Source organism: Neovison vison, chromosome 7 (assembly GCF_020171115.1).
Source record: "Neovison vison isolate M4711 chromosome 7, ASM_NN_V1, whole genome shotgun sequence".
Classification (NCBI taxonomy): domain Eukaryota; kingdom Metazoa; phylum Chordata; class Mammalia; order Carnivora; family Mustelidae; genus Neogale; species Neogale vison.
Genome location: NC_058097.1, coordinates 108,039,657 through 108,062,469, shown reverse-complemented (window position 1 = coordinate 108,062,469; position 22,813 = coordinate 108,039,657). Strand labels below are relative to the sequence as shown.

The 22,813-nt window shown below is 54.8% G+C and overlaps 1 protein-coding gene across 1 annotated transcript; it reads left to right on the top strand.

Moving 5' to 3' along the window:
• Positions 1–659: 659 nt before the first annotated feature.
• On the top strand, positions 660–20,440 carry SCN4B (sodium voltage-gated channel beta subunit 4). Its single transcript, XM_044257931.1, has 5 exons — positions 660–914; positions 8,633–8,805; positions 9,823–10,051; positions 12,654–12,783; positions 16,562–20,440. Exons 1-5 carry the CDS (start codon positions 854–856, stop codon positions 16,653–16,655), a joined length of 687 nt encoding a protein of 228 aa, XP_044113866.1. The 5' UTR covers positions 660–853; the 3' UTR covers positions 16,656–20,440.
• Positions 20,441–22,813: the final 2,373 nt, after the last annotated feature.

Here is a 22,813-nt window from a genome sequence, read left to right as displayed (position 1 = left end):
TGCCTAGCTGGGAGCATCACGATTTCTCAGGAGTCCACGAAGAACTGGAAGAGGTTGGTGGGTGGTGGGCGGGGGCAGTTTGCAACTGGAAGCTTAGTTCCCGGAGCCCCAAGCCGCGGGGGCGAAGGCGGAGGGCTGCAGGCGCTGGAGTCCGCAGTGGGCCAGCCCACACCTGCTCACCCGCTGCGGCGGGGCGACCCGCGGACGTTCCAGTGGTCCCTCTGCGGCCCCGGGAGAGGGAGTCGCTACCCTACTCGTGGGCCCCAAAGCAGAACCAGCACATCCTTCCAACACCAAGAGCTCCCTATCTACTCCCCCCAAAACTATCCTCCTAATTGGCAGCTCAGCGCCGGGAACGATGCGGGCGGCTGCGGGTGGCTCTGCAGTGCCAAGCCGCAGCCGCCCAGCCCGAGATGGTGAGGGAGTGGGGTGCCCGGCATGCTCCCGGGGCTCCCGGGGGGCGAGGCAGGGCGCTCGGGGCTGGGTGCGCAACGGGAGGGGGCGCCCCGGGCTCCGCGGCGGCCACCGCCCCTCCTGCGGCTGGAGCGCTTCCAGAGCAGAGGCGCAGCGCCGCTCTCCCCTGCGCCCGCTCAGCGGTCCTGGAGCTCGTCGCCGTCCTCCTCCCCTTGCTCCTCCTTCTCCTGCCGCTGTCCTCAGCAGCAGCTCCGGGAGCCGGCTCCTCCTCTCCCTCCCTCCCCCAGCTCTTGCGCTCTCTCCGCTAACTTTCCCGAGCCCGGGCGGGCGGCGCAGAGCTGCCGGCGGCTTCGCGGCCCACTGCAGACCGCGGGCTGCGAGCGGCTGTGCCCTGTATCTCGTCCCCGCGCCCCCGGCGCGCTCCGGAGACCATACGAAGATGCCCGGGGCCGGGGACAGAGGCGCAGCCCGGGCGAGATGGCTGGGCACTGGGCTTTTGGGTAAGGCAGCCCCGGCTTGATCCTTTCTCCTCTTTCTCCACCCTCTTCTCCCCGGGGAGGAGACACTTGGAAGAGAAGTGCCTCGGACCCGGGTGGGCTTTGGAGCGTGGCGTGGTACGGAATAAGCCCTGCTGCCACCAGTTTCTTGCCGGCCGCCCTGCGTGGACGGCTGTGCCCCCTGGGGACCGTGCGTGTCCCCCGCCCCGGCGGCCAGCCCCGTGATTAGTTCTTTGCTGTCTCTGGTGCCTTCAGCTCCAGGCTTCTGGAGCTGCCTCTCGGGGTTGCAGCACGGGTCTCCCGGGTTCCGAGGTTTAGGGGTGCTAGGCGAGGGTGTCTGTGCCCTGGGTTGGGGGTAGGGGGGATGCCAGGGGGTTGCACGTGTGATCGTTGGGATGGTGCTTTCTACCCCTGCCCAGAGCTGTTTGCAACTTGGAGGCTTGTTGCCCAGGCATCAGGCATACACCAATTGGAGGGGGTGGAGAGGGGAACGCAGGGCAGAGGGGGGCTCCCCTTCCTCCTGGCCCTTTTTCTCTTTGTCTCCTCTGCCCTCTATCTCCTTCAGTGCCCACTGTCTTCCCTGAGGCTCCACACCAAGAACTGGAGAGGGTTGGAGGGACTTGGAGGATCATTCAAGCCCCCTTTTAGGAAGGATCTTGTCTCTCTTCTTAGGAAGAGATCCCACAAGGAGAACCTGTTTAATCTGCTCTCAGCTCTTGGTTTTGGGGGTGAATGTGAAGACTGAGGAACTAGAGCCAGAGGCCACAGAAGGAACAGAGTCTTAATATCTATTAATATGGACATGATGGTTTCGAGTGGCGAACTCCAAGAGATTAGAGAATGAGGTTGGTCCAGAATATAATCTCCCCGTAAAACCGTAGCTGGATTTCGACGTAAACTGACTCCATATCTGGCACCTGGACCTCTTCCTGTTTATACTTGTCAGATTTGGCTTTTGGCAGCTCCCCTCTCTGGACTGGGCGCATGATGTAGGCATTTGTACTGAAAACAGGGAGACCCAGCTTTTAAGGGCAGAAACATTTGTTTCCGCAAATGTAAATAAACAGTCTGCAGACCTGCATGTTGGCACATGGTCCTGGAGGGAGAGAGAGTATTTCTTTCACTCACGGGCCACTGATTTCATTGCATGCCCCAGCTAGAGAGAAGACGCTGGTGTTTTCTCCTGCCCCTTTGGCACAGATGTGTGCTGGTTTCACCGTGGCCCTAATGAGGTTGGTCTCCATGAGGTCTAGGGCTTCTCTTTCCGGGGGGGTGGGCACTGTGCTGCTGCACACCCCACTCCCCCCATCCCATTTCTGATCAGCTCCAGTTCTCACGGTGACCACGGCTGGGGTAAGGGGGTCACTGGGGACTTCACATGCATGTGGTTGTTAATCCAGCCCACTTATCAACACCTCTGGCTTCCCTTCCGCCTACTGCCCAGCTGGGTGGTGGGATGCCAGTGCCTGGGCCATTAGAATATTCATAGAACCACAGCGGGGAAACCACACCACACCACACACTGGGGGAGGACTGTGGGCAGAGTCTCAGTACTTTTCTCCAGGGGGAAGTCCCCACTTCTTCCAAGGACCTTTCCGCTGGGTAAATTAGGTAGGAGCAGGAGCTCATTGGAGCAGGTTTGGGTGAGGCCCTGAGCTATCCTCTGGGAGCCTAGGAGAAAGCAGAGTGATTTTCAGGTGGGAGACTTACAGGCCCTAAAACTGGTCCTGCCTACTGCTCCCTGCCCCTCTGGTTTGCAGAGCGAATACCACGAGGGGCCCACTTTGGACCTCATCCAGGCAGCCACTGCTGAGCCCACCCAGGGGGCATTGCTTTGAGCTTGGGACCCAGACACCGTCCTTGTCCTCAGTCTGGCCCGGGGAGGGCAGAAGCGACTGGACAGCCCATTGCAGGAAAAGTGTGGAAACCATATCCTCCTCCTCAAAAAAAGAGTTCCTCAAAGGATGAGGAAACCAGGGTCCAGAGGGGGAAGGTGGCTCGCCCAACAGGGCCAACTGATGGTCACGTGGGCTAGAATCTAGATCTCCTGGGCTCTGTCAGCTTGACTTGCCTCCTAGTTGACCAAAGTTGGCTGAGAGGGAAGGTCAGCAGGACTGTGCGGATGAGCCGAGGGAAGGGGGAGGCATGCAGGGCTGGAGACCTGGGGGCCCAGACGACTGTGGAGACTGGGCATGGAGCATTAGCCTCCCAGGAGTCCTTCACCGCCCCCCGCCCCAGACCCCTGGCTTCATGTTGAGCTCAGTCTCACAGACTGATCCTACAGATTTCTCCTAACCTCACAAGACGTCCTCCTTCTCTTCAGTGGAGGAAGAGTTTCCCAGGCTGCATCATTGCAGCTGGGGTTTCCGTGGGTGCTAGTCCCTTCCCGAGCTTGTAACTGGTAATATATCTGTCCTGCCCACCCCTTCCTTGTTCCCTCATTTGCTTAATTGCTGTGTTCTGTGTTTAATTATCACTTGTGAGGGCGCTATGTTGCACAACCCTCTTTCCCTTGGTATGTATTTATTAAGGGCTTGTTTAATGAGAACACAATTAAGGAAAGGGTGCTCAGACCCGCTCAGAGAAAAGGAAAGGGAAGGGGAGGTAAGGAGTTAACGCAGAAGAGAGCGGGAAAGGGGAAAACTGGAGTGGGGTGGGGTGGGGTGGGGGAGAACGTACCAGGTTTGAATCTGGCCCTGGTGATTGGTTTTTTTCTGGAGATACTGCCTTATGGGGTATCCCAAAGCCCTTTGGCATGTCCACCCCCAACTGGGTTCTGTGTGAAATGTAGACCCCAGCATAGATTCTCAGACTTCGCCCTCTTGCTGAGTGTGGGGATCCTCGCACAAGCCTAGGCGAGCATTCTGCATTCTGCAGCCCTGCAAGAGGAAGGACAAGCACACCGTTCGGGCTTGTTGGCAAAGCTGGTTTTGTTGAGCATCCAGTTGTCTCTGAGGGCCCTGCTTCTGTCTCCTCGAAGCTCCGGGGGGTGGGCAGGAAGTATGCAGGTTGCCTAGGGAGAGGGAGCTAAGATCTTTCCTTTGTCTCTGGGCCCAGGGGCCTTCATTGGCCCAGCCCTGCCTCCCACAGCCCCCAGGGCCCGACCCCCAGGGGGGGTCTTGTCCTGCTGCCTCGGCCCACTTTCTGCCTCTCAGCTCTAACTTGGAGCCTGTCTGACTCCTCTGGGGCCCCAGAGTATCAGCTTCCCTATTACAGTCAGCCTGTTTCCGCCTGCCATGCCAGGCAAAGCCTTGGAGCTAAACTTAGAGTCCAGGCCACCTTGCCCCTCTTTCCTCCCTGCCCTCGGGCTGTGTGTGTGTGTGTGTGTGTGTGTCCCCGTGACAGATCCTTGGATGTGGGAAAAGATGGCAGACCATTTCCTGCCTTGGCATTTGCCTTGGAATGTCTGCTGGGGGCCTGAAGACTGGCTGGTGGGAGTATTTAATAAGATTTGCATGCACCGAGTACTTTTATTGCCTTATTTAGTGGAACTTTGGAGTCCCGAGTCAATCCTCCTACAAAGCCCCTTAGTACCCAGGTGAGGATGGGAGGGACCGAAGGCTTCAGAGAGGCATGAGCTTGCTGGTTAGGGCCTTTTCGTGAGCAAAGGCAAAGCTTTGGCGCTCAGGGTGGAAAGCTACAGGATCATGGGGACGTGCCCACCGGTCCCACGATGTCAGAGAGAGGCCCCCAATCCCAGATACACATGTGCACACACTGAAATTCTCAACAGCTGAAATTCTAAGCAGCGTCTTTACTCCATGAGGTGGTACAAGGGGCGAGTACAAAACGTGTGAATGGCCTGGAGACAAGCTCAGCAGACACTGGTTACTAAGCGAGGGGTGCCCTGGTTACTTCCAGACCTGGGATGAAGGCCAGACCTGCTCCCCTCCCTCCATCCGGACACCATCCTCCTCTACCGGCAGGGGGGATGGACTCACTGAAGCCCTTCCTGTGTTTTGTAAGCTTGTGTTTTGGCTTTACACCAAGCTCAGAAGATAGGAAAGACAACCGTCCTAGTTGTCCTAGTTTGGGGGCCTGCGTGCTGAGTGTGGCATCCCTGACTTTCTCAAGGTCAGCAGGCCAGCAGGCAGAGCAGCCCCCTGCCTTGCACCTGCTGACAACCCCCCACCCCGCTCCTGGCCTGGCCATCCTACTGAAGCTCTTCTCTGGGGGTCTCCAGTAGATCAACACTCTGGCCTTGCTCCCTCTGTCCCCCTAGCACAGCTTCACAAGGGAAAGAGCACCTTGGGGCGGGAGGGAGACAGGCCCCTGGGGCTTTCCTCAGCAGGAGCCTCTCAGACATTGCGGGCAGGGCTTCCAGATTGCTGGGAGGATGTGTGGTGCAGAGGCCGGCCCTGCCCACCTTCTCTGATGCCTTCCCTTGGACAGGGCTCTGGACTTATCTGTGAAAGCCTCTGTGCCTTTCCTTTGTCCCCTCCAGGCTGTGGGGAGAATGGCAGTGTTTCACTGTGGCAGTCCAGAGGATCTTACTTAAGTCATTCACACAGGCACACACTAATCAGGCAGAAATGTGCATTGTCATGAGCTAGACCTTAAAGAAATAGTCTGTCCTCTGTTCTGGACTGTTCTTTTGCTCTTTTTTTTTTTTTTTTCTACCTATTTAAAGCAGTTTGAAAGATTTTACTTTGGATGTGTATTTTTGGTACTCTTGGAGATCCTATTCTGGCTGGGGTTGGGGAGGTGATCTGACCCCTGACTTGAGTTCCCCCATCTTCCCCAGGATCCAGGTTCCTGGGCAAGGGGTTTCAGGGAGCACTGGAGGCTGGAGCTGTGGTTCTCCTTGGAGCTCAGGCCTCGAGGGAGGTCTGTGGTTATCAGGAAGAGTCTCCTGGGGGCTTTGCTGTCATAGTTCCGTATTCTCTTCCTTGGTTTGGAAGAAGATTGGGGATGGGAAGCAGAGCTGGGTTCTCCTATGTCATCTGGGCTGGAGGGCTGACTCTTCTGTCTGGTCTCTGTCCCCGACCTCCTGGGGAGGTGTGCCGCAGAGCAGGAGCAGAGGTAGAAAGAAAGCCTTGTGCGCTAAGCAGAGGTAGCCTTGACAATGTCAGTACCTCTTATTCCCCTCATTGGGGGTGTGGCCTTGAGCAAGTTCATGTCTCTGAGCCTGTTTCTTCATTCTGCATACTGAGGATAAAAACAATGACCACACAGGATTAGTATAAGGATTAAATGAGACAATGTATATAAAATGCCTGTCCTTTCTTAGAGGAAATGCCCAGCCCCCAATTCACCATTTACTCTGTGGCCCGGGGTCAGTTACTTAACCTCTTGGAGCCTCAATTTCATCTAATCTGTAAGATGAGAAAAAGTCTACCTACCTTTTGGTGTTCTAATAAAAGTTGGTGTTCCTATGTAGAAACCCTCTAGCACAGTAGTTCTTGAGGTATTATCCCTGATCCCAGCATTCCCTGGAGTCATTTAGAAATGCAAGTTTTCAGGCACTATATCTACTGAATCAGAAACTCCAGAGGGAGGGCCAAGCTCTTTGGTGCCCTCCAGGTGATCTGATGTTCCCTCAAATTGGAAAAGCCACCTCTCTAGAACACTTCCTGGCACCTAAGAGCCGATCAAAGAAGGAGGGCTAACTTCTCAGCACTGATGGGAACCTTGGTGGGCAAGTCCCGCTATATTAGGATGTAAGAAAGGATTTTTTTTTTTTCCCTTTGGGGCTTTGGAACGCTAGAAATGTTTCTTGTTGACCTTAGGTAAGTCACTTAACCTCTCTGTGCTTTGTTGTCTCCTCTGTAAGCGGGACCTATGCTAGTATGTCCCTCATAGGATAGGGTTGAGGATCAAATGGGCACATCAGCTATTATCGACAGTGGCAGGAGTCACGATGGGTCACTGCACCCCTAGGGTTCTTTCTGGCCTTTGGAGGTAAGAACGCTCCCCTTTGCCTTCAGAAGTTAGGGTGATGCGAAGAAGGTCAGAGGAGCCCCAAGGGCAAGGAACAGGGCAGCCAGCTTTCTTCAAGCCTTCTCTGTCATTTAAAAAGCATTGCTTAGGGGAGCAAAGCAAGGGAAAGCTGGATAGGGGCCAGGGGGATCAAGGTAGACAAAGGAGGTCCTTCTTTGGGAGTGAGGACGGGCTCGAAAGAGCAAGGTTGTTGACCTTTAAAACAAAGACGACCCTGGCTTTCTTGGGAACAACACCAATTCTGGGGATGGACCTGGGACGACAGAGGGTTTCAGGGGGCCCGGCCAGTACACCTGGTCACCACAACCGGGTATCCTCCCATGTGGGGCCTTGTGGTCCTGTCTCTCCAGCAGGCAGTGAGAGTAACAGATCAGTCTGGGCCTCAAAGAGTGGCGTTGTAGGATCGAGGTATCTGAGAGAAGGTGCGGTCTGGGAGGAAACATTGGGCAAACTTTGGGACAGGAATTAGTCCAGCCGTATGGCTCCCCTCAACTGCCCACCAGCTCTTAGGTCAGACCTGGGCTCAGACTTCAAGAATCCCTAGAAGTTGTACAACTTGGGGCAAAACACTTTGCTCTTCTGAGCCTCGCCTTTCCCATCTGTAAATGCAGGATTAGTGATACCCATCTTACTGGTGTGGGGTGGGAAGGCAATGGAATTACACGCTGGCAGCTCGCAGCAAGGTTCTGGGCCCAGAAAGGGGGGAGGGGGTCCCTGGGAACCCGACTAGGACTGTCTCTGAGACCTCAGGTGCCCCTTTCATGTCGTGGCGAGGACACCACCTAGGCATCTTATTCTGACGCCCCTCCCCTTGGGTCTCCTCCAGGACTCTGTAGGACAGGGGGCCAGGGCCCCTTACAAGGACTCATGAGGGGGGAGTCCCAAAGGCCAAGAGTGGAAACTAATGGTTTCCACTCGCCCCAGCGGCTGGGGTGTGTGTGGGGGCGGGTCCGGAGGGACCAGCGGTCCTGCACCCTCTCCAAGCCGCCCCGGCTCCAGCATACCTGGGGTCGGGAATCGGCCTCCACCGGTGTCTTCCACCCTCCCTCCCACTTTCTCTCCTGGGATCGCGTTCCGCGCTCTGGCTCGCCGCCACCCGGTGCGGCCCAGTCCCTTCCCCGCCTGGGCCGGCTCCCTCCTGTTCCCGGGGTCCCGGCCCGTGGTCCGAGGGTGTGGGACCCGGCCGGCCAAGCACGCTGGGGCGGGAGGTGGCCCTCTGCCTCTCCGCCTGTTGGCGCCGGTGAGCGAGTCCAGGGCTCGCGGATGAGAGGCGGCGGCGCAGTGTCGCGGGATGCGTTTGGCCATTTTCTCTTCTCCGCGAGGGACTAGGCTCCGGCACGCCCCCTCCACCCTTCTCCTGCCCCGGGCCCCGCCCCACTCCCCATCCGGGAAATGTAACCAGGGGGCAGCGCACCGTCCTAGGCGAAACTCCCACGGCAAACAGGTGGAGCCTGTCCCGCGCACGGGGTGGTGCGGGGATGGCACTTGCGGGGACTGCACCCGCAGGGTAGGGGCGCGGCCTCGCGGCAAGGGCCTCGTTTTCCTGGGTTGGGGCGACCTCTGGTGGTCATTCCGGGTGCCCACACGGGCAGCTCCCTGGCCCAGGCCGAGAAGGAGAGATGAATGAGGGCAGGTGGCTCAGGCAGTGTTAACTGAGGTAAAGAGAACCATCCTCCGGAAGTTGATACACAGGGCGACAGCGACCTCCCTGCCTGGCCGGGCCACTCCAGGCTGGAGATTCCAGTGGGGTTTTCTTAAGAGAGGTGGTGCCTGTCACACAGGTCTCTTCCTGCTCCCGGTGTCCTTGTCGCTGGAGGTGTCTGTGGGAAAGGCCACCACCATCTACGCTGTCAATGGCACAGAGATCCTGCTACCCTGCACCTTCTCCAGCTGCTTTGGCTTTCAAGACCTCCACTTCTGGTGGTCCTACAACATCAGTGATACCTACAGGATTGTAAGTAGTAGGGGAAGGGACAGGACATCTCAGACACTCCTCCCTTCCCTGTCACCTCACCCCTGCCTTCCTTTCCCCTGTTCTGGTCCCTTCTGGACTGACCTCACTGTGATGGTCCCCAGAATCCACTTATCATCATCCTTTCTCCTAGCATTCTTTCCAGAACCTGTCCCGAAGGATCTAAGTGGGAAGGATGCTTAGATGGTGTTGCCAGAATTTGGGTTTGTTGGAATTCTTGGCTAGAGTCCTTTGTCTGGTCTGAAGAAATGACTGAAACTTGGATAGCTTGTGTAAAAATAATTCAATTTAAAAGACAGGAGAGAGAAAGACCTTCGGAAGGCTTGGAGAGAGGAAATGAGAAGAGTCCAAATGTGAGAAGGGCTGGGGAACTGGACCTAGAAAGAATGGAGGGGCAGCTAGGGAAGAGAAAGGTCTTCTGAGGGTGCACCGGCGGGGCTGTGGGCTGGCGGTGGGGATGGACCAGCCCGCAGGTGTTTAGTGAGTACTCACTGTGCAGTCTTGTAGGGGACCCGAGGTGTACATAAGGAGGCCACAAGAGACCAACTCTGGATGTAATGAAACACTGGGCTCAGGGCCACTGATGGACAGTGCTGTAGGATTGACCCAAATATTGATGGAGGGCCAGAATTCAGATGGACAGGGTACAAGTTGTCAGCAAAAGCTGTGGACGGTGGTGGTGACAGAGGGAAATAAGAGTGGTAATTGCCAGAGCCATTACGTAAAAGGCTTTTATGAAGAAAGAGATAAAAGCTGTGCTACGTTCCAGGGAGATCTTAATGACAGAAAATGGGTTTAGCTTGAAGCAAGTGAAATTCAGGTTAGACAGGCAGCGCTATCGGTATTGGAAGGAAACCAAGTGGGGGGAGCACCTCTGGCTGTAGGCTCTCTCAAGACCTGGACAGTGAGGCACCCAAGGAATGAGCTGGAGTGATGCCGTGACTCTTGAGGACCACGATTCTTTCTGAGCCCCCTCTTCCCAACCCCCTCCTCCCCTAGCTCATAGACGGGACAGTAAAGAACGAGAAGTCCGACCCCAAGGTGAAGTTCAAAAATGATGATCGCATCACTCTGGAGGGTTCCACTAAGGAGAAGATGAACAACATTTCCATTCTGCTGAGGAACCTGGAATTCAGCGACACAGGCAAATACACCTGTCATGTGCAGAACCCCAAGGAGAATAATTTTCAGCACCAGGCTACCATCTTCCTCCAAGTCGTTGATAAACGTAAGCAGTGGGGGCTGGGATGAGGGCAGTGGGATGGGAAGCATGGCGGGGTACCCCACTCAGTGGGGTCAAAGGGCATTCAGTCAAATGGCAAAATGGACCACGTTGGTGTTTTCTTTTGCTTTACGCTTTTGAAAGTTACTGGAGTCACTTCTGGAAGCTCAGATAACCTAGCTCTAATACCTCGTCTGCCCCTGAATAGCTTATGATAAAGACTTCACCCCTCAGGGCCTGGTTTTCCTCACCTGCAAATCCTGCCCCATCCTAGGATGCTCGTGAGAAGCAGGGATGGGATATGGGATGGTTCGTGGTGGGAAAGTTCTATGTGTGAGCTGATGATTACCGCTCTTGTGTACGCCCCTAGCAACTGTTAATCGAATGCCAGGCATCAGAACAAAAGGGACATGAATAATCCCCAGTGTTCTTCCTTGAGGAAGGACTATAGTCCAGGGTAAGACAGAAAATGGGTCAACAGAGGACAGACAGAGGGACAGAGCACGCAGAGCCACAGGCAACTGAGACTGAGTCACTGCTCCCCTCTGGAGGCAGAACCACAGCTGAGGACCGCAGTCTGCCACAGGTGGAGCAGGTGGACAGGGAAGAAGCCTGTGAGGAGCAGCCAGCTGGTCACATGACTACTGACACTAGAGGTGGTTAGAGAAGGGGCTGGTGGGGTTATGCTGGGCTTCATGGATGGGGAGCCTGGAAGGTGAAGGGGGCACAGAAGTAGAAAAAAAGGGAAGAAACCTGTTTGTGCTGCATTTCTTGGGTGCCTGGGGACTCACTGCTCTCCTGGATGAAGTGAGGTGCTTGGAGAGAGAGAGATGCCCGTGGGTTCACTGTTGACTGTGCCAAGGGCAGAGCCAGAGGCCTTCCAGGCAGCTCTCTCTGAGCCTAGAGCCGTTGGAGTCAAGGCTGCGTGTGGCGTCATCTCATCCTTTCGTCGGTCTGGATGTTGTCTTGCTTGTGCTCAGCCTTTGCAGGAGGGCAGAGGAGGGGAAGGGAACCAACATTTATGAAGGATAAATTTATGGAGGATCTTGAACACTGAGTTAGGTGCTGTCCGTTACCTTTGCACCTTTGTCCCTCCCATGTCCCTTTGAAGGGATCTTTTCTTCCTTTTTATAGATTCCTTCATTCATCTAGTCAACAAATACCGGTTGGGCAACGACTTATGTGGCACCTACTGTGGCATGAACAAGGTAGACAAGTTTCTGCCCTTATGGAATTTCCATCTAGTCAGGGGAGATATGTAGTAAACAAAATAAAGAAGAAAAAAAAAATGGTGTATGAGAGAGCATGGCTGGTGTTGTAGGGAAAAAGCAAAATAGGGAGGGAGAGATGGGGTGCTAGCAGGGTCACCAGGGAAGGCCTCACGGAAAAGGTGACACAGCATAAGGACCTTTGAGGGACTAATGAGGATGTCTTTGGGAAGACAGTCCAGGCAAGGGAACAGCAAGTGCAAAGGCCCTGAGGCCTATACTTGAACATCAATGAGGCCAGTGTGGCTGGAGCAGAGCAAATAGCAAGAAATGAGTCAAGTTAAGCCATGTTATGTGGAGCCTTGTAAGCCTGCATGAGATGGGAGCCATTGAAGAGCTCTGAGCAGATGAGTTCACCTAGAACAAGCTCTCTGTGGGGCCAAGAATAGACAATGAAGTAAGGAGTCTGGTTAGGAGGCCCATACAAATGTCCAGGCCGGGAAGTCTTGAGCCAATGTGGTATTGAGAGATCAGATTCTGGAATTTTTTTTTTTTTAAAGATTTTATTTATTTATTTAACAGAGAAAGACAAAATGAGAGAGGGAACACAAGCAGGGGGAGAGGAGAGGGAGAAACAGGCTTCTTGCAGAGCAGGGAGCCCAATGCAGGGCTCGATTCCAGAACCCTGGAATCATGATCTGAGCTGAAGGCAGATGCTTAACGACTGAGCATCCCAGGTGCGCCTGGATTCTGGAATTTTTAAGTTAAGTCTGTTAGGATTCTCAGGGGGATTGAATGTGGGGTTCGGGGAAGGGAGGGGTCAAGGATGACTCCAAGGATTTTGGTCAGAACAATGGGAAGGATGGAGTTTTCTCAATGGAGGTGGGGAGACGGAGCAGGTTCCAGAGGTCACGAGTTCAGTTTTCAGATGAGGAAACTGAGGGAGAGGGCTTACGTGGCCAGCTCAGAGTTACCAGCCTGTTAGTGACTGCTGAGACCCTGATGTTAAAATCCAGACGCCCTGACCCCAAAGTCTTCCAGCCATGTAAAAGTTGTTACAGGGAGATTCTTGATTTTTCCTGTGTGGACAAAGGAGGTCCAGAAAGAGACAATGACAGGTTTAATGTGGCAGTTTTGGGGGCCAAGTCAAACCACGGTGGGCCCTGAGTGTGAATTATTCCAGAATGGTGTGTGTGTCCATGGGAGAGTATGTGTGTGAGGAGTAGTGTTCTGCCTTAGTGGGGTAGACGCCATGTTCCAGCTTCTGTTTCCTGTGGGGGTGGGTGCATCCCAGATGCCAGGGTTGGAGGGGTGTAGTCATCGGGCTGCCATCTTGCTGGGCTCCAGGTGACTCCTGCTCCCCTCACCTGCCCACTTCTCTCCCTGTTCTGGCCATACAGTGGAAGAAGTGGACAACACGGTGACCCTCATCATCCTGGGCGTCGTGGGTGGGGTCATCGGGCTCCTCATCCTCATCCTGCTGGTCAAGAAGTTCATTGCCTTCATCATTAAGAAGACTCAGGAGAAGAAGTGAGTTGACTCCTTTGCATGCTCCTGTCCTCCCACTGGCCCACCACTCACTCCTGTCTTGTGTTGTGGGTGTTCCCAGCATCGTCTCATTCCACCGTCATCAGCCCCCATCCGCCTTCATCCTTCCATCTGTCCCCTCGTCACGTCCTCTCTTCCCACTCCTACTACTCTTTGCTGTCTCCCAGCCCCTCTTCCTGTCCCTCCTAGTACATATTTATTGAGCACAATGGGTTCCCTGAGTACATGACCTTACTCTTCCTTATCCGGCTTCCTCACGCATCCCATTAAACATCTCTCTTTCCATTTGTACCTCCCCAACCTAAGTCCTACCAAAGGATTTAGATGCCTTGTTTTTTTCCATCAGAGAAAAGCCAAGATTCCATGTATAGAAACTCTAAAATGGGAAGACCCTTCTAGAGAGATCAGAGTCTTACTGTGAGACTCTGGAAGTTCACACGGAGGAAACTAAAAAAAACCCCACAAAGGCTGATAGGGCCTCCCCAGAAGCCTCAGGGTGAGCTCAGGTTTGAGATAGACATCTTAAGGAGAAGGGGCGGGAAAACGGGGAGGTAGAGAGGGTATGAGCTCCAGGTCCAGAATTGCCAGAACTATGTCAGGCTCCAGAGAAGCAGGAGTGAATGTAAAAAGGCGTTTGGAAATTGTATTTTTTTAAAGGTTTTTTAAATTTACTTGAGAGAGAGAGAGAGAAATAGAGTGAGAGAGAGAGAACACAAGCATGTATGGGGGGAAGGGGCAGAGAGAGGGAGAAGCAGACTCTCCACTGAGCAGGGAACCCCATGCGGGGCTCGATCCCAGGATCCCGAGATCATGACCTGAGCCAAAGGCAGGTGTTTAACTGACTGAGCCACTCAGGTGCCCCTGGAAGTTGTATTATCAGCAAGAAAGATGAGAGGAGACATTGGAGCAGAGAGAGGGGTAGCAGCAAGGAGATGCAAGGGGGACGGGGAGCTGCTCTCTTTCTGTTCCTGTTCACTCTGCTTTGTTGAGAAGAGGGAATTAGACTTGAAAGGGCAGAAGTTGTGCTGGTAACAAGGGAGGGAAGCTGAAGTCAGGAAGGCACCGGGGGTTGTAGAAGGGGAGGCACTGACTGAGATAGATGGAGAATTCTTAGATTGTCTCCTTGGGTCATGGCCAGAGTTTTGGAGATTTTGAAAGAGAGGCCAGGGGCATGGAGTTAGACCAAATTCTCTTTTTGGTTTTGCTACTGATGGTTAGCCAAACTGGAAAACCGATTATTCAACCCGTGGTTTAAAAGCACCTAGAAAAGAAAATAGCGATCCTTGGAAGCTGCCATGGGCTCATCAAGAACAAGGCAGGCCAGACATTTTCCTGCCAGGCCACTGGTGGATCAGGAGACGGCTACGGGCGGTAATGCTTCTTGTTATTCACTGAATGCCCACCACGTGTTAGGTACTGTGTTAGGTATTTATGTGATAGCCACGATTTTTATATTTTATAGTCGAGTGTGGTGGGGCTCAGAGTGGTGATGTAGCTTGCCCAAGGCCACACAGCTGGAAAGTGTTAGACTTGAGATTTGCATCCTGGCTTGTTTGGCTTTGAAGCTTTAACCACGGTCACTGTATCCTCCTGATTCGGGGAGTATATCCAGAGTTCATTCATTCCTTCTTTCATGTGATGGCTGTTTCTGAGGTAGCGTGTACAAGGCACTGTGCCAGGTGCTGTAGGAAGTTCTGGAAGGAATGAGATTCTGCCCATGAGTAAAGAAGACAGGGCGTGTATGCAAATCAATGTGAGACAAGGTAGAGAGGATGGGCGCCAGCAAAGACGTGTTATAGAATGATCCAGGGGTTCCAAAGAGGGTGGAATACTAGGGAAGGGTTTTTGGTTGAAGGATGTTTGTGGCAGGCCTTGCAAGACGATCTCATGTAAGCCCTGGGGAGGGTAAGGAGAAGGTCGTTCCTGAACTGCTGAGAGCAGAGGCAGGGTCTAGGAAGAGACATGTGTCTGGAGAACAAGGCGTTTTGTCAGTCGAGAGACTGGGGGGATTGGTAGGGGGAAGGAGAGAACAAGCCTGCACAGGGCATTGCCGGGAGACCCCTGGGGACTGGGGAGTCTGGGTTCAGACTGGCTTTTTTCCTGGGTTCAGAGGGGCTGATGAAGGCTTTCAGGGCCTGGAATGATCAGAAGGCTTTGGAAGAAGGGGTCTGGCCTTGATGAGCGCAGGGAGGGCAGGGGGAGGCTGGAGGCGGGAGACAGACCACAGGAAAACTTGAGAGGGGTCCTCTGAGTGCGAGGAAAGCCTGCATGAACAGCAGAGATGGGGTGGCTTCCCCAGAAGAAGAGAGGTGTTGGACAGCATCTCAGAGTTTCCACTCGTGGGGCAGTTCCCCCTCTCTCCTTTCCTGCTCATCTTTGTCGGTCTCAAATTCTGTGACCTGTCCAAAGAGCCCTCCCTGACCCCTCGGAGGAGGCTTCCTATGTGGATCCTTCTTTGGTAAACCCTTCCTCCTATCACTTATCACACTGTACTGTGGTTACTCATTGAATGTCACGTTCTCCGGAAGACTGTGAGTTTTCTGAGAGCAGGCAGCCTCCTAGTCTGACAACGTGCTTGGTACCCAGCAGATCCTCAGAAAAGCAATATAGAGTGCTTGGGAGTACAGTGATGTGGACGGGAATTGTCTGGGTTGACTACCTTAAGTATAGAGATATGTAGGTAGATTGGTCAATCGATCCATCGATTTGCATAGAGGTCTTTACTGGTATGCCACAGGCCTCTGCTCATTCATTGTTATTAAGTTTTGAATTACACCAGGAATGATATCAAGTTTTCAGGGACCTAGTGACCATGTGGGAGAACAAAACTGGGATCTAGGAGGAGCTTGAAATGCTGGAGCTACGGACTAACTTTTGCAGAACAAAACAGATGAAGACAAAATAGTTAAGTCCTTCCTGAAGGCCTCGAAGCCGGCTACACAAGTCCGGGGTGAGGCTGAGATAGTTCAGCCACGGCAGCCATGAAACAGGCTTGGAAGTTTTCCCGAGCAGCAAGCTCAAACTGATGTAGCTGTCAGGTTCCCCGGAGCGCTCTGCATAGCCCGGGTGCTGCGGGCGAGGGTAGGGTGGGACATGCTCGCTCTGGAGCGTGTCCAGCAGCCTGCAGGAGGTGGGGATGTCTTCCCAAGTAACCATCTCCCCTTCCTGCTGCCATCTCCCATCCTACCACACTCTGCCCACGCCCGCCTTCCTTGCTGCCCAGACCTCTGCCTGCACCGCCGCTGGCGTGAGCATTCTTCTCCCTCTGGTCACAGCCAGCTCAGAGAGGAAGGGGGTCTGTGGAAGGAGCTCTTTGACCTTGCCATTGCCATACTGCCTGCTGGCCTGCACCCTTCCCGCTGGGTTGGCGCAGCCTGGGAATAAACCTGGTTTGGCTTCCCCTGTGCACTGATCCCTGGGACCAGCGCCTGGTGCCCTTGCCTTTCACCAGGCTGGGATGACTCGGTGATAGCGGGCCTTATGGGCCCTCTCTGCGTGCCAGGCCCTGTTCTAGGTGCTTAGTGATGCCTCACAGCATCCCCATGAAGAAGGTCATCGTCATATCCATTTTATAGATGAGAAAACTGAGGCCCAGAGGGGTTCAGTGACTTGACCTCTTGCCACCTTTGCCTGACAGAGGGCCATGGGGTCGGCATGGGGCTGGTCGCAGGGCCCAGGCTTCTGTCCACAGCCAAGCCCTTACTCTGGTCCCTCTCCTCACCCGCTCATCAGCTCCCTCTCCTCCTTTCTCCCTCTCCAGGAAGGAGTGCCTCGTGAGTTCCTCAGGGAATGATAACACAGAGAATGGGTTGCCCGGCTCTAAGGCGGAAGAGAAACCACCAACCAAAGTGTGAGCCCCCACTGGGGGCCAAGTGGCAGCCCGGGCCTCACTTGCTGATGACGAACTGATGCTTGAGCCATGTCCGTGAACCCATGTGCCTGAGACACCTGCTGCTTGGCTCCAACTGTAGTCTTCCTGGGGAGAAACTGGGGTCCTGCCCAGCCTGCCTGCTCCCTCCCAGGCAGGGCTCCCCAGGGATGGGGGCTGGCCAGGGGAGGGGGCTTGCGGAAAGTTCAGGAAAGGAAAAGAGGGCTGGGTGGTGTGGTTTCCCTGACACTTGGGGTACATGGGGTCTTCTTTAGTCTCCTCACCCTGTATGAGCAATACCTTGGTTTTCCTCCAGATTTCTCTTTAAGAGAGGCTTGGGGGGATCATGAGGCCTGCCCTAACAGAGGGACCCCCATGAATAATAGTGGGAAGATCTAACCCTTTTGGTGGTGGATGTGGCCTAGAAGATTCTGTACAGGATCCGGGGCGGGAGCCTACTGGAGGGGTGCCGATAGTGAGAGGCTCTGATGGATACTGACCCCCCAGGTCCCTCTGGTAAGGCGCTTCCCTCCCTCCCACACAGGGTGTCTGGCAGCCCCCGATCCATCCCCCTCCCCAGACCCCCGCCACCCCCCCAACCCTCCCCCCCACCCCCGCTTGGAGTCTGTGAACCCTCCCAACTAGGGATGGGCACCCTGGTCTTGGGGTCCCGGCCCCCTTAGCCTGCTCCTCTGATCTCTGAGTTTCTAAGGGGCTTGTGTTGGGGAGCCTCCCGCCTTCCTGGAGCACTGGGGTGCTACCTATGCCTTTCCTAGCATTTCTCCTGGGGGAAACAGGACTGCAGAGATGGGAGAGCCTATGTCCGGGACCTCTTGGCCACTGAGATGCCCACCCCAGCCCCACCCATCCTGGCTGCCCCTTCTTGGCATGGCCGGCCCATTGCCGCCCCTGGGAACTCCTGAGCTTGCCTCCCCTCCGCTCTTTTTTCCCTGAGGCAGCAGGTGGCATCCTCTTGCTTGAGGTGTTGTTCCCTCAAATCCTCCCCTCCCATGGGTACACGCCCACACGTCCCTTGCCCCTTGCTCATCCATCACACCTTCTCCCCTGGCCCAGGGTTGTTCACCTCCACCCTGGGGTCAAGGGCTTGCTTTCACCTCAGGGATCCTCTTGCTTCAGAAGAGGGGGCCCCTTGTGTTTTCTGGCTGCTTCCTGTTCAGCTCTGTCACCCCTTCTCCACCTCCCCCAGGGTTGGGGAGGAGCAGGGAGAGGGTGCTCAGTCTTCCTTTGCTTTCCTGAGAACTGGTTTGCACACCCCTGTGTGGGGGGCTGGACTGTGCCTTAGCTTGTCATGTCCAGGCTCATCCCCTCCATCCCCTCTCCAGCCTGTGCATGACAGCCAGCCCTGGGGTGCCGCTATGAGGGGTTCCCCAACCTGCCTCCGCCCAAGGCCATGCTGGAGACCACGGAGCTGGGGTGGTGCCACCCACGGCCCCCTGGACAGTGACGGAATCTTGGAGCTGTTGGGAGACAGTGGTGGTGTCCCCACGGGGCGGGAGGGATTAAGTGAGTGCTGCGGTGTTAGAGGAGGACTCTGCCATCTGCTTCTGCTCACTTCCTCTCTGATACTTTGTCCTTTGGGCCTAGGAGGAATGGGAGGGCAGTAGCCTCCCTTTCCAGAGGTTTTTTTTTGGTTTTGTTTTGTTTTGTTTTGTTTTTCCTTTCCTTCCTCCTTTCCAAAGAGGTTATGGGGACTGCCTCAGGATTCTCCCTGTTAAAAAGCAGCTGCAGGCCTCCCCCAGGATGGGGGTAGGGGAGACTGAGGAGCAGCAGCTCCGTCAGGTGCCTGGCTGTGGCCTGTGGCCCTCACCCCACCTGATGGGTTCGCAGGGTCCCACTCTGATCTGCCTGCAGGACTCCCATCCTTGTCCCCCTAGAACCTGAGGCGCAGGCTCAGATTGTCCTTGTTGGGAAGCAGACAGACAAGAGCTACCAGCCATTTGGAAAACTTCTTGTGTCTACATTCATGAAAGCTGCTTTCTTTCTCCCTCCCAGCTCCAACATTTGAATGAGCTGAATCAGCTGGGCTCCCCTTACTGGCATTGGAGGAGGCCAGGTATATAGAGCAGAGGGGCTGTGGGGGAAGAGCATCATCCTTTCCACTCCTGGGTCTACTGTTCACTGATAGGTGGGTCATGCATCTTCTCTGGGCTCAGCTTTTCCCATCTATAAAGTGGGTGTAATCATATGTACCTACCTCCCGGGTTGTGGGGCTTGGTGAGTTTTTGTTTTAAAACAAACAAACAAACAAACAAACAAACAACTTTTTGGCTTGGAAAGGGATCTAGGAGGCCAGGCATTATAATTGGAGGAATTGTTCCAAGTCTGTCCTGTCCTCACCTCTGTGTCCCATCCCTAGGAGACACATGCACACACACTCACACACATGCACACTCGCACGCATGCACTTTCTCTCTCACTCTTGCGCACGTTCTCTCTCTTCCCACTCCTCCCCCTTGGAATTATTTTAGTCTTTGTAATATTAGAAACCTTGGCTCTGATGCTTAAAGCTTCTTATCCATGGCTCTTGTTTGGGAGTTTCCAATAGAGGTGAGATGATAGGGAATCTGGGGGACATTTTGGGTAGTCCCAGTGCCTGGGGGCACTATGGACATTTAGAGAGTGCTCAGAAATGCTCAGTTTCATCCTCACAACAGAGAATTATTGTGCCCTAATGCTGGGGTGAAACCCATGGAGGAACATGGGCATGGATTTGCAGTAGAATGTCTGTGGGCAAAGCCATCTTCTCAGAAAGAGCCTCAGTGCATGCAGATCTGCAGGGGCTGGTGAAGGTGTTTTCCGGGCTTGTGGGCTAGAGAGAACCATTTACAGAACTGATCTTGGGAGCCCTGCAGGCATGCAGCTGTGCTGACAGTCAAGTCAGTGAGACCAAAGATACAGTTTTCTGAGCCCCCCATCTTTGACCTCAAAACGGGACCTCAGCATTCTAGGCCTTGGGTTTCTCCCTGGGTAGGAATTGAACAAAAGCTCTTCAGAATGAATCTGTAAGGCTAGAGTGATCTGCGAGAGGGGTCAATGGACTTCAGACGTTACCCACCTGGCTGGCTGATCAGAGCAGGAGGTGAAGCGAGGGGTGTGACAGCGTGTCACAGAGATGGTGGCAGGTGATGGTGTGTGTGGAGACGCATGCCTGTGGCCTGGGGGGCTAGATGGGGGAGACTCGGCACATTGGGGAGCCATCTTCCCTCGCCTGAGCTACACCTGTTGGGACACCAGGAACCTGAGAAAAGATAAGAGACTGAGGGGAAGACCAGCCATGCTCTTTGGTTCCATAACTCTGTGACTCCACAACTCCCTCCCACCGTTATGGACAGCTGCCAGGAGTGCTAGGGGAGGGAGGGCTAGGAGGGGAATTTCTTGGAAAAAAACCCTACAGCTTGCTTCACCTCACTGTGTCCCAGGTTGGAGTCCCTCCCCTCCCACCTCCCACCTGATATTCAGAGCTTTTGACTATCTTATGCATGGTTTATTCCTCTGGCTTGGATGACAATACCCATAGTCACTTTTTTTTTTAAATATAAATAACTATAGATCAAAACAATGCAGCAGTGGGTCTGAGGCCTCTGGTCCATGGGTGCCTCTGGGAGGCACAGATATGCACACACCCAGCAATGACTTGTGTTCAAGCACAGAACAGATGTGATCAACTATCTTGCCTTTATAACACGTTTGGCATTGTAGAATTTTATTTAGCTTTGCCTTGAATGAAATAAAAATTATGTTTAATAGAAATGGCTTGGGGTTTCCATCTTTGACTTATTGAGAGTTGGGTTCCTGTTTTATTGCTTGCCAGCTGTAACTGGGACAAGTTCCTTTACTTCCCGGATCCCCAGTCTCCATGTCTAAAATATTACCTGCTTAGGTAGGATCACACATGGAAAATGTCGAAGAATGTGTGGCCTGTTCCCAGGCATTCAAGTTATATTAGTGCTGATTCCTTTTCTGGAGAAGTTGGAAAGCCAACCTTTTAATACTGGCATCCTTGGCAGGCCTCCCTGGACTGCTGACCTTGGTAATGATCCCAGTACCACTAAATGCCATCGCATCCCCTTCCCTGGGCCCCCTGCCCCAGGATAACATCTGGAAAGAGCTGAAATCGGCTTCAAATGAACAAGGACAGCCTTGGAGAGGAAGAGCACTGGACAAATACCATCTGGTGACATAGCACCTTGGGCTTTGCTTGGCTGGTCCCTCCAGCCGGCTGTTCTAGGGCACAGGCTATGTGGTGGTAGGGGAGGAAAGGAGTTTTGGCTTATTATACCACAGGAAAGACCCCACCCATGCCCATTTCATATCATCGATCTTAAATGAGCATGGATTACTCAGGCACTCTTGCTTTCAGAAGAGTTTCTGGAACTGGGGATATGTATGAACGTCTTCAGGCCAGCAAGAGTGGAGGCTACTATGCCTGCCTATTTCCTCTCACACCTGAAACCGTTTGATCAGCAAACCTCATCAGTTCCATGTTCCCAACAGGTCCTGAACTCAGTCACCTGTGAGGCCGTCATCGGTAGGATCTGGAAGCCGGCCCATGCGCTCTCACCCGGATTCCCTCAGTACCTTCCCTCCCTGCTCTGCCTACTTCTGCCCAAGCCCGTCCTCAGTCTGGTCTCTTGAGCGGTCCCTTCAAAACAAAACGAGATGATGTCATCTGTGTTAGGGTCCGTGATCAAAGGAACGAGACTGATACAAAGCGAAGGTCAAGCAAAACTTTATTTCGCGCCAAGCATCAGGAATCAAACTACCGGTCAGAGCTACCTCTTACGAAAAGGCGGTGACGATGAACCCAACAAGGTCACTTCCAAGAAGGCCACTCTGGACGAGGCCGCTCTAGATGACGCTGCTGCTCCGCAGATGAGGCGGCTCCATGATTGGAGCCATTCCCAAGAAGAGGCCGCCCCCAAGACAAGGCCACTGCTCAATGAAGTTGCTCCCCGGACAAGGCCGCTCCCAAGAAGAGGCTGTTCTGGACAAGACCATTTCCTGGATGAGGCCACTCCCAATGACGAAGAAGCAACAATGACAAGGAGGACAACCCAGATGACACAGACTCTGCTCCCCACGATGCTACTCTGACCAGGCTTCCACCCGGAGGAAGCCACCACTGCGGACAAGGCCACTTGTGGTTCGGGGGTGGCGAGGCATTTTGCAGGGAGGCTGCTGGTGTCTAGGGGCCGTTGGCATCTCAGGGCTGCTTACGCCTCCAGACTGCTGGCATCTAGGGGCTGCAGGTGTCAGGACCGACTGCTGGCCTCTAGGGTCTGTAGGCATCAGGACCGCAGGCGTCGAGGGACCGCTGACAACTGGACCGCAGATGTCTCAGGACCGCAGGCATCGAGGGACCGCTGGCAACTGGACCGCAGATGTCTCAGGACCGCAGGCGTCGAGGGACCGCTGACAACTGGACCGCAGATGTCTCAGGACCGCAGGCGTCGAGGGACCGCTGACAACTGGACCGCAGACGTCTCAGGACCGCAGGCGTCGAGGGACCGCTGACAACTGGACCGCAGACGACTCAGGACCGCAGGCGTCGAGGGACCGCTGGCAACTGGACCGCAGACGACTCAGGACCGCAGGCGTCGAGGGACCGCTGGCAACTGGACCGCAGACGTCTCAGGACCGCAGGCGTCGAGGGACCGCTGACAACTGGACCGCAGACGACTCAGGACCGCAGGCGTCGAGGGACCGCTGGCAACTGGACCGCAGACGTCTCAGGACCGCAGGCGTCGAGGGAACGCTGGCAACTGGACCGCAGATGTCTCAGGACCGCAGGCGTCGAGGGACCGCTGGCAACTGGACCGCAGACGACTCAGGACCGCTGGGCCGCCGGAGGCTGGAGGCTGCAGGCGATGGCTCGGGCCGCCGCCGGAGGCCGGAAGCTGCAGGCGGCGGCGCTCGGGGCCGCCGCCGGAGGCCGGAAGCTGCAGGCGGCGGCGCTCGGGGCCGCCGCCGGAGGCCGGAAGCTGCAGGCGGCGGCGCTCGGGGCCGCCGCTGGAGGCCGGAAGCTGCAGGCGGCGGCGCGCCGCCGGAGGCTGGAGGCTGGACCGCCAAACGCGGTTATAGCTCTTACAAGAGCTGTTACAGCTCTTCTATACACCGTTGACT